The sequence below is a fragment of the Condylura cristata genome, unplaced genomic scaffold, assembly GCF_000260355.1.
Source record: "Condylura cristata isolate star-nosed mole 26May11 unplaced genomic scaffold, ConCri1.0 scaffold00006, whole genome shotgun sequence".
In the NCBI taxonomy this organism is placed as follows: Eukaryota; Metazoa; Chordata; class Mammalia; order Eulipotyphla; family Talpidae; genus Condylura; species Condylura cristata.
In genome coordinates this window covers 8,767,788-8,779,431 of record NW_004567107.1, presented here as the reverse complement: position 1 = coordinate 8,779,431, position 11,644 = coordinate 8,767,788, and the positions used below count along the sequence as shown (strand labels likewise).

The 11,644-nt window shown below is 50.2% G+C and overlaps 1 protein-coding gene across 1 annotated transcript in view; it reads right to left on the bottom strand.

The window, feature by feature from the left end:
• TTLL11 (tubulin tyrosine ligase-like family member 11) overlaps nt 1-10,176 on the bottom strand; it is a 189,550-nt gene extending 179,374 nt beyond the window's left edge. The window contains 2 exon segments of the mRNA XM_012721575.1: nt 9,485-10,116; nt 10,119-10,176. Coding sequence (XP_012577029.1) covers nt 9,485-10,116; nt 10,119-10,176 — 690 coding nt within the window.
• Between the last annotated feature and the right edge of the window lie 1,468 nt (nt 10,177-11,644).

The following is an 11,644-nucleotide window of genomic DNA, read 5'->3' as shown; positions in this document are numbered from 1 at the left end:
CCCAAAAGTGATGTGTTTTTTAAGTAAAACAAAGAGCCAGGCTCAATGTCCATCCCTGCATTGTTTCCCGTGGTCTCATTTCTAAGTGACCAGGAAAGAATATTCTAGTTAGATGGACAGTGACTACTGTCCAGTGACTACTGGAACAAGACCTGGCCTGGGAGCCAGGAGGCCCAGGATGTCATTCTAAGCTGTATGTCAACTAACCCTCTGAATGTGGGAGAGTAGAAATACAACAAATTCTCTGTGCAGGCTGACTTTGGCAGAGATGCTACAAATGTTAATGTTGGACAATGATGAAAAACACTGGTTGAGTCCTAGGCCTCAAATTTCACAACCCTCAGGTGGCAGAAATAGTTGAGTGGTGGGGACTCATGTAATGACATCTGTTAGACAGAAATAATGAAGTCTACTATACACACTGCATAAAATCCAGTCAACTTGGATCAATGTGTGTGAAGTTTCCACAATAAACATCTAGTTTCACAGAAGTATAAGACTCTGAGCTCCACAGTTTACTAGCACCGAAGATGGAAGTGTGCGTGTCTCCTACCTTCTTAGGCTGACAAGCTGATAATAACCCAAGGATTGTTTTTAGTGAATAGGAAAGAGAAACTTTTCATTTATAATAGCATAGATCTCACGACACAAAAGATTATCTGTTAGCTGATTAAATAGTAAACAGGAGAGAAGAGATCTACAACACATATGAGACAAAAAGTAACTCTCTGTAATATTGAGAAACCAATAGGAAAAACTGAACCCAAAAGATAAATGAGCAAAGAGCACATTGAAACAGTTCACTAGTGAAGTGGTACAAATATACCTAGCAAGCTTGGCCATAATGCCCCACCAGGTTGATAAGCAGACATGTGAGTTAAAAGAACACAGTTTTGCCCATGAGCTGGGCGAAAGCTTAGACTTCTAGGGTACAGGGCAGCAGAGGATGCCAGGGAAAAGGCACTCTTGAGCACACACTGCCGGGCCCAGGGCAGGAACTCTCCAGACACACGGTGCTCGCCCCCCTTTGACTCAGCACCCATTGGGGATTTCTCACACAGAAGTAACTGCACGAGCAAGTACTTAATGTTCAAGCGGTGATATTTGCCACACCTTTCTTTGTAAGAACAAAGAAAAAATGTTCAAGCAATAGCCATCCATAAACTTTACAGTAGTAGAGCCATTAAATGGATGATTAAGTTGTTAGTAAAATGAAATAATCTATCAGATGAACAAAGATGCCCATAAGGTCCTGATAAAAAAGCACCTGCTAAACACTGTGGGCTGTACAATTGCAGCATGAAGATTAAAGAACAAAATAAAATTGTAGGTTCTCCCTGGTGATGTAACGGGTCAAAGTACAGCACTATGAAGCTATTGCAACCACTGCAGCATGAGTTCGATCCCAGGCCAGGGAGCTGACCCACATGGCACAGCAGACCTCTCCTGTCTCCCCCACTTGCCCCTCAGCAGTGAGTTTCAGTCCATCTGCCTGTCCTGCTCCCCACTCTGTCTCTGGTGAATCCTCTCACCTCCCATACTTCTAGCCTGTACCACAGTTCTTGTGTGCTTAAATAAATAAATCTTTTAAAATAAGTACACTGTAAGTGCCGCTCTACAGATGATGATGATGTGGTCATGAGCCAGGTTCCCCAGATGCTCCTGATCTCCCCTTTACACCCTCATGGTAGCAGAGCACAGCTCCAGCCCTCCTGACATCAGCCATGCTGTATGTAACTGGCTTTGGCAAATAAAATGCGGCACAGTCCCTCCCGAGAGCAAGTCTGCAATAGGCCCTTGCAGTTACCATGCTTCTGCGCCCACAGTGAGTCACTGAAGCAGGTGCTGCACTGGAAGCCCAGACTCTGAATAAGCGAGATGATGACATTTCTCGTCACCCCCATGAAAGCACCCCTAAATGTGAGCAAGAAATGAACTTCTATCATACTAACTGCTATGTTATGTGGCTGCTGTTTCCAGAGCTCAATGTAGCATCCAATGTAGCATACTTAGAGGAAATACAGGAAAAAATAGCAGAAAGACACACACCAAACGTAATCCTGGCATTAGCCCCAAGGGGACGAATTGGAAGGGAAGAGGGAAGGTGGGAAATGGTGAGGGAGGTGGGAGTACAGCGCTCCGGGTTTTATTTCATATGCTGGGGGCTGGATAAATGTCTAGGACAGATTGTTTTGGAATTTGACAAAGATATTTGAACATCACCTACACGCTCCAGAAAAGTTTCCATTGTTGCTTTTTAATAAACCACAGTTCTGCTGCAAAGAGACATAAAATCTCCCTATGCACACAAAATATGACAGGGGAAAAACATATAGATGAAGGCGGCCTGTACGAGAATTGTAGCAGATGGACTGGAAAAGTGAAACGATGGGCGATGGAGGACAGTCTTGCCAGCGTCCTGCCTTATGTTTTCACCCGGTTAAGGATGAGCTTTCCCTCAGATGACACAGAAGCAGAGGGGAGGGAAAAAGGCCCATCAGAAAGGCCGGCTAGGTCTTAGGTGATGGTGGAAACCACCAGAGAAGCAGGCCCACAGCGCGGTCAGGCGGCCCTTAAGGCCAGGCTCTGCCTGGGCAGCGCGCAGGGCGGGAGGCGAGTCCATCCGGACAGAGACACACGACCGTGCCTTGCTCTGGTACAGGCTGGTCGCGGGAATCTGGGGAACTGACTCAGCTGCACAGAAGGATCCACCAGGAGCAGGAGCGGGGGCTCCGAATGAATGCATGAGAACCGCCAGGTGACTTATTTTCATAAACATGGCTTGTCTGTTATAAAATGTAATTAAGATGCCCTAGAAATTCATCAGAGAGCCAAACCCACAGGTATTCTTACTCTGAAGCGCAGGCCCTACAGAGATGACCTATCTGCTCCTCCCCGCAGCCCTCTCAAGGGTTTTATGCCCCTCGTTAGAGAGGAGGACCCTTGGCTCAGGCCTGTAAAGCAGGCCCACGTCTTCTGCCACGTCAGAGCCAGGCTTGGCTGTGGTCTTTTGGGGCGGGGGGAAGGGGAGCTGGAAATGAGTGCAAGAGTCAGGCCCAGAAAATCCACATGTCTCCAGGCAACTAAGGGTAGATTCGTATAACCCCTTTCTTCTCCCCTGTGAACTAGTCACCTTGCAAGTTTTATGAACCCAACAGTTAAGATACTAATGTCCTTCGAGCAGCTGGTACGTTTCCCATGGTGACGCGTATAATGCATGTAGCCAAAGCACAAGACAGGCCCAGATCTGGTATGGGGCTTTAAAAACTCAGTTAAATTCATGACATCTTAAAGTATAACTGACTTTTTTTTTTTTTAAGAAAAAGCTTTAAAGCAGAATTATTTTTTAAAAAAATCAAACCTAGATTAAATTGCATTGACACATTTAAAATGTAACTGCCCCCTGGTGGGATCTGCTGTGTCCCAAGAACCCAACTAAACCCTGGCACAAAGGAGCTCTCCAAAGACTTATTAAAGATTCAATACCCATTTCATCAGTAACCTACAGATGACAACAAAATTCTCCAATTTTTTCTAGTTTAAAAAACACAATGGATTGGGCCCTCCCTGGTGGTGCGATGGGTTAAAGCACCGCATTATGGAGCTCTCCGAAGCCACTGCAGCACTAGTTCGATCCCCGGTCAGGGAGCTGACCCACATGGCGCGGCAGACCTCTCCTGACCCACCAGCTGTTCCCCTCAGCAGTGTACTTTGCAAATCTGCCTGTTCTGCTCCCCCCTCTGTCTCTGATGAGTCCTCTCACAGTTCTATAAGCATAAATAAATCTTTTTAAAAAAATGGATCAAATAAGCAATGCCTGTCACTACCCAATAGAGGGACATCATTAATACTCGCTGTAGGTCCCCAAGCATGCCAGGTGCTGGATTATGTCCATCTGCATCTGTTCCCTCATTGACTCTCACCACAATTCTACAAAATCAGTGTCACTGGGCACCATCAAAAAACAGGGTCTCTGTACTTAGCACACAAGCACTTGGGTCATGCAAGCAGTTACTGGCAAGGATTTTAATTCATCTGTCTGAATCCCAAATCCACACTCCCCCGACATAGCTTCCTCTCCAGAGAAGGCACTTCAAGTGGCTGACTACTTTCATAACATTTTCTTTTCAAGGAGCAGATCTCAAAGTAGAAAGAAATGTGTGGTTGAGATTCTGCAACTTAAGAACGCTACCAAGATTGAGATTACTCACAACTCCAGCAATAACATCTGCTAATAAGACACGATTCTAGCTGGTAGTACTCCGAGAACTTGAATGCGAGCCCAGGAGTTCACCTTTTAAAGGCTTATGGCTTAGTGTACATTCAAGAGGCCGTGACGCAGATAGTATTGTTCAGATAACAAGGACGGTAATGTGTGATTTTATGGCATGGTAAGCCCAACTTACAAAGGAAAAATTCTGGCAGATGAGGCATCTCAAAAAAGTGTCTGTTGAAGGAAAGCAGTTGATGGAGTAGAAATTGTTCTTAAATATAATGCTGTTTCCAAAAAGTGGAACATAAGTCATGATGACTGCCATTCAAATGAGAAAGCAGGGGATGTTAAACTGGCCAGCGCTTCAGTTTCCACTCTGCCTTCACCACACAAGTCTGGGTCAAGGTCACCCCCAGGTCGGCTCACTTTGCGCCTAGGGCAAGGTGTCCCGCAGCATAGGCTGCTGCTCCCTCGCTGGTAGGGATGACGTAGGGCTTGGGAGGGGCCTGCCCCGAATGCTCCTCTGCCAGGCAAATTATATTTCAGCATGTTTTCCTTTCAGTTCTCTGTGCCCCATGGCTCTCTGACTCTGAGCAGCTGCCCTGTTGCGGGAGAGCGTCCAGGCCATAAGGCTAAGGAAGGAGAAGTAGAGACACATGGAAAAGTGGAACCGCACTGAGAAGCAGGTCTGGGGACAAGGTGGGCTGCCGGCCGCCCCCGACTTCCTGCCCCACCACTTCCTTGGGGCTCACTCCTCAGCCCTGGAGTTGCTAGCGTGGCATAATATAGAACAACTCCTTGCAGGGGGCTTCTCGTGAAGGAGCTTGGCTTGGGTCCGCCTGTCTCTGGAACTGTTTCCTCATCCGTACGTTGGAAACAACAACCAGATCTACTTCAGAGGGTTACTGTGAGCGTTACATAAACTGATCCCAGGAAAAGTTGGGCACAATCCCTAACAGGTAGTGCTCAGCACCCCAGGGATACCTCGTCCACAGGCATAACACCCACGCAAGTTCCGAGCAGGAACAAGGGAGGGGCACAGATTCTGAAAAAGGCAGGAAGAATTTCAGTGACAAGTTTGGAGTCTATGAAACAAAGATCTTGGGTTGGGGCTCATGCTAACTGTGGTCAACATAAGTCCTTCTGTCAAGTCTCTGCTTCCTGAAAGTGGTGTCCATGGCACCAGCCGGCACACATACACAACCTCCATCTCCAAGGAGGGCAGCCCACACGGAGCGGCAGCTATTCTCCAGGGTGTCTTTTCCCTGGGGTTTCCTTCAACCAGGGTGTCAACACCACAAAAAACTATGGTAGGGGTGGTACATGGGGGGAAACTCCCACAATTGGAAAAGGAGCAGGCAGTCGGTGGAGCTACGAGCAGGGAGCCTCTCTCTCCTGTTGCCACTTCATGGAGACTCTGTAAACACGACTTCGCTATGAAGTCGTGAAGAATGAACTTTTGTCTTGCCGACAAGTTTATAGAGCAAACATTTGTGAAGTTTCCTTTGAGGAATAAATTGAACATTGTGGACACAGTTGAAATGGACCTGCCCCGTGTAGAGAGGACCGAAAAGGGAACCATCCAAGACTTAGGTGGTTCACTAGGGCAAAGCAAACTCCGTCTATGGAGGAGAATCTGGGCCAGCCTTTGTGATCTGGCACCTTCTTCTCCTTCTCTCCACTCTCCAGCATCCTCCCAAAGCTGCTATGATCCCTTCTGCCTTTGTTCCATCTCTGTAGGAAATGTCCTTTAGCCGTTCAACTCTGGAATGGAGACAGTAAATGTGTGCTTGGCTGTCCTTTGACTCCAGGAGCTGCTGGAGGGCAAGAAGTGAATCCCATTCATATCCTACTGTAACGCTTAAACCAGGGCCAGCCAGTGGCGCCCACAGGGGGCCGGGAAGAGCACAAACTGAAGGCTGGTTTTGAATGGACAGCCTCTTGCCAGTGCTAGTCCTGCCACTTGCCAGCTGGACGGTGTAGGCTAAGTTAGCTTCTCTGTGCCCCATCCTCCTGCCCCATGAAACGGAGACTATCTGGAGCTTACTGAATTGGGCTGTTGAAGAAGCAAATCGGTGCAAATCTGAAAGCACTTAGCCGAGTGCCCGGCACAGAGCCCTGTGAGCTCATGACAGTGGCTGCTACATGGCCAGGAATGTGTGCAGAATAAAGAAGGGAGGAAGAGGGTGAGCGCGCTGGTGGGTTGGCGCTGGCCTGCTCAGGGCCCCTCTCTGCGCACTCACAGGAGGAGGCAGAACTCTCACTTCAGTTGGTGCTCATGACACCTGCCCACCCCTTGAAGCCCACCAGCCAGCAGTACACACAACTGGCAGGGCCACTGGGGCGCACTCAGGCCCCAGCCCCTGCAGAGATTCCTGCTCCTAGAATGTCAGTACAGAGAGATGACCTCGTCTAGCACCTTCCCTGTAAAGCTGGGGAAACTGAGGCCTGGGCTATGCTTGCACAGTGGTAGAGCCTGGTTTATGCCACAGGTTCCTTGGTATGCAGTCAACTTTGTAGTAGGTGCTGATACTACTTTAAAGTCGTAAGAAATTTTAAAGTATTTCTAGTCTGGTACTTCTTAGACTTCACATTCCAGGGAATTGAGAGGAGATGTGAGCTCTGTTGTATTTCCTCTACTCGTGAGATGATGTTTATTGAACACCAATGTGTGTTCTATTAAAGCATTGGGGACACATGTCAATATCACTCCTGCACTCAGGACCACAAGACTAGTTGAGAAGAGTGACATTCAGTAAAGAATCACACATTTCATAGTAAAGTCTTATGCTTGTGAGTGGATTATATTTTAAAGTCGACTGGAATAGGGGCCCTTCCTGGTAGTGCAACGTGTTAAAGTGCAGCCTCAGCCACTTCAGCGCGTGTCTGATCCCTGGCCAGGGAGGTGACCCACATGGTGCAGCAGACCTCTCTTTTCTCGCCCGCTGCTCCCCTCAGCAGTGTACTTTGTCAATCTGCCTGTTCTGCTCCCCACTCTGTTTCTGGTGAATCCTCTCACCCCCCTCACCGGTGACCTGTACCCCAGTTCTGTAAACATAAATTTTTAAATAAATCTTTAAAAAAAAAAGTCCAGAACTCACAGCGTGACACATAATCCACCCCCACTCACTTCTCCAGCCCACCTCTCACCATTCGTGGCCCACTCTGTAATCCAACTTTACAGAATTCCATGCAGATTTTGCCCATACTACTTCCTCTACAAGGGTTCCAGTCACTGACCCCTAAGTAATTCCTAATCCTTTTCAGCACTCAGAACTCAGCTCGGGTTTCTCTCCTCCGAGAAGCTTCCTGAGGTTTCCCCTCCTGGACCTTCTGCCTTCATTAGAGAGAAACACTCATCACATAATGTATTTATCCATTCATCAAACATTTATTGAGCAATTTCTCTGCACCTGAAGATACAGCAGTAAGTCACAGTAAATCCCTGCCCTCGTGGAGCTTACATTCTAATGAGGGAAACAGACAATAAACAAGCAATACAAAATATGTCAGGCAGATTTCAAAGCTATAAACAACAAAAACAGCAACAACAATAATAATAAAAGAAGCACAAGGGTGGGTGCAGGAATCAGCAGGGAAGGCTTCCCGGAGGAGGTGGCATTTGATCAGTGCTCTGAAAACAGAGTAAGCCAAGCAAATAACTGGGGAAAGAGCATTTCAGGAACGAGAGCAGAGGCTCTGCAATAGTACAATGAATCCTTCGTTTGGGTTCCATCCCCTGAACTATAAGGTCCTGAGAGCAAGGGTCAGATCTCAGACATCTTTGGTGCGTGCAGGGCCCAGCTTCCACAGTCACTTAGAGGAGTGAGTGAATCTGCGCTGCCATGTTCGCCTGCAGATTTCTGCGTCTACAAGGCTCAGTGCTCCTCTGGGGATCCAGCAAGCTACATGTGTCTCTCCCATAGGGCTAAGCTCAGCACAGGCTCTGCTGGGGCCAAGCGCCTTGCCTGACTCTGGAGCCTCGCTTCAGTCCATGGAATCTCTCTTCATGAGGATCATGGGTCTGACAAGTTCTTTAGTTTTCTCTTGTTCTGGTCTTCATATCTGGCCTAGACCCAGGGCCCTTCCAGAATGCCCACCTTCTCCATGTTTCCCAGACCCAAAAGTCCTCCCCCAATTCCAAGGCCAAGCTGAAGGCCCTGACACGTGGAATGAGACTGCCCTTACCCAGAAGTCTGTCTTTCCCTCCAAAACACATGACTCATTCATGCTGAGACACCAACCTCTGACCATCGATCCTTTCATAGCCATATCCCTGCACAGTCCCATTTCATAAAGTCATTCCTGAACATCCACCAGAACCAAGACGGAGTTCTCAGTGTCTGCTGCAGGTCCTGGTTCCTCAGTGACCACCTGGGTCTACCTCCAGACTTGCCCGCACTAGACAGCAACCCTGACACTCCTGAAAACCTCAGGGCCACCCTCAACCTGCTTCCCTGGGCATCTCCATGTCTTTGGTGCTTCGTCCCAGCCCCAACAGATCTAAACTGGGCTCAGGGACAAACAACCCATTCATTCCTTCACCTTTCCATCTACCACTTACTGACAGCTGTCATGTGCCAAGCCTTGGCTCATACAATATATACTATGCTGATGGTGACGGTGATGGTGGAGGACAGAGAGGAGAGGATGGTAAGGCCAGTCACCGTTTATTGCACCCCTGTGCATACTACAAGAGGCAGTGACTCTTCTCATGCTAGCAGAACTGCGAGAGAGGTCTTCCAAGTCTCGCTTTGCAAACCAGGAAACAGGCTTCAGCGGAGGAGTTTGCCTGAGGTCACACTGCCAAGTGGCAGGATGTAGTGATACCCTAGGTCTGTCCGCCTCAAAATACAAACTGTTGAACGGTGCAAGAATCATGCAGTAAGTGCTAAGCAAATATAACTTAAATAAAGAGGTGAGAGAGAGAGAGGGCTGCAGCAAGGGCCTCACAGCTGGTGGAGGGAGACAGGCATAGAAACAAATTTCTACAAAGTAGGGAGAGGAGCGCTCCTGCAGGCGCCCAACACTGAGCCTTCACAGAGTTGTCAGGGAGTCTGAAGGAGGAGCGGCCACCTGACCTGGAGGGGTCTGAAAGCCTCCTTGGAGGAAGTGACCTGGGCTAGCTTTGAAGGATGAACAGCTTGTGGCTAGCATGCAGGCTCAGCGTGGCACGCCCGGAGCTCGGCCCTCAGAGCTGGCCTGGGCCGCGCCGGTCCTCTGAGGTGTCCAGCCCACCCCCCTGCACCCACGGACCGGGCCGGGCCTCACCTCCTTCCACTTGAGCTGCCGGATGCTGATCTTCAGGGCGTCCAAAGAGGTCCTGGCCTTGGAGCTGTCCACGGTGACGGGTCGCCAAGAGGCATACTCCTGGGACTGGCAGCCCGGGCTCCGCGGGCAGCTTCGGCCCTTGCTCCTGGGCTTGGCGTGCGAGCTGCGGCCCCGCGTGGACGCCGGCTTCGGCTTCGCCTTGGACGGGGACCGCGAGGGCGGCGGCTGCTGGAGGTCGCGGGCGTCCCCCTCCTCCGCCGCGCGGGGCTGCTCCGGGACCGGCTCCCTGGGCGGCTCCTCCCGCGCCTTGAGCTCCGGCTCTCCGGCCGCGCCCGCGTCCGCCGCCGCCTGCGCTTCGGTCGCGGCCTCCGCCTTCGCCTCACACCCGGTCGCCAGCTGCTTCTCCGAGTCGCTCCGCTGCATGGCGCTCAGGGCCGGTGCCAGCGCCAGTGCCACCGCCGCCGCCGCCGCCGCTCCGCCGCCCCGGCCCGCGACCAAACTGCTGCCGCCACCGCCGCTGCCACGCGCTCCCCGCCCGAGCCCGTTGCCATGATCGCTCAGGCTCGGGTTGACAAGGGCAGTCGCCGCCTGGGGATGGGGCCCCGGAAGGGACAATTGCCGCCCGAGCCCGGCGACCTCATAGGCGGGCGGGCTCACGTGACCAGGCCTGTCACAGAGGCGGCGGCGGCCATCTTGGATGAGGGCAAATGGCCTCCGGAGCCCGCCCAGCCAGAAATCAGCCGGGTTCCGAGGCGCGGGATTTGAGAGGAGAATCTGGAGTGCAGAAAGAAAGGCATTTATGAGGCGCCTAAGCCTATGAGACATGACCCCCGAACAAGAGGCCCACCTTGCCTCTCCCCCCATAGATTCCGTCTAGGATAACTCCCGGTCTGATGGGAGAGGCACAACCTCACCCTTGACTGGGAACTCCGCCGTAGGGAGGCACGTCTGTCTGAAGATGGACAGGACATATCCAGGCCCTCGGGAGCAGCTGTCATTTGAAGCAACAACTTGGGGAACCCCCTGGCTCAGCGGGAAGACTCCTTTCCCTGTTCTCAGGAAGCTCCCTGTGGGATGAAAGTCATGGAGAAGCCCCACGGGTCCCCAGTTATGATGCCATTTTTATTGGACTGTTATATAAATGTAGCAAAATTTATCCTTCAAATCATTTTTAAATGTACAGCTCAGTGGCACTAAGTACATTCCCCAACACGGTGCTGTCTTCCCAAAGTGATACCCTGCACCCATTAAGTAACTCCCCACTGGCCATCCCCCACCCCCTAACAACCACCATTCCACATTCTGTCTCCCTGAACTTGATGAAGTATCTCCTTTAAGTGCAGACACACCAAGTCCATCTCTTTGTGTCTAGCTAACTTCACTCAGCTAAGTGCCTTCTAGATTCATCCATATAGTAACGGATCAATTTCTTTTTAAGAGTGAATGATGTCCCATGTATGTTACATACCACACTGCTTATCCATCAGTGGACATTGAGTTCACTAGGCAAAGAAACTGCATTGAAATGTCCTGTCGTGAATTCAGAAGGCCTAGCCTTCCTTTTAGCGCAAGAGGCACACTCCACTCTTCCCCCAGGAGCCCAGCATGGGTTTACTTCAGTCTTTAAGTAAAATCACCTCACTGCACTTGAATCACTTGGGTTACTTAGAATCAGACTCCCAAGCTCCATCTCCAGAGACTCAACACAGGACAGCAGGGAAATCTGCACGTTAGATTAGCTGCTCTGCTAACTTCAAGGCAGCCTGGATCAAGAATGATGGGCTATTCCGGGGAATCCCTGGAGTTGTCTATGGTACCAAAGAAAGACCTCATTATTGTCCCCCTCCCCAGTCTCTCCTCACCAACCTATGGTCCCCCCAATCTTATCATCCCCCCTGGCATACCTATTCCTGGTAAGGGACACCACTTTTACCCAGCCACCCATCTTTGAAAGTTGCTAAGTCTTCACTTACTCCTCTCCCTGGCTTCCAAAATCTAGTCCATCTCCAAGTCTCTTAAGTTTAATATTGAAATGTCTCTCCTACCTTTTATTTCTTATTCATCCTCATTGTTATTGTCCCAACATGGGCCTGTAGACTGTGTCAATGCACCAGCCTCCTCAAGGGTCTCCCTGACTCCAGTATCCACATACCCCCATCC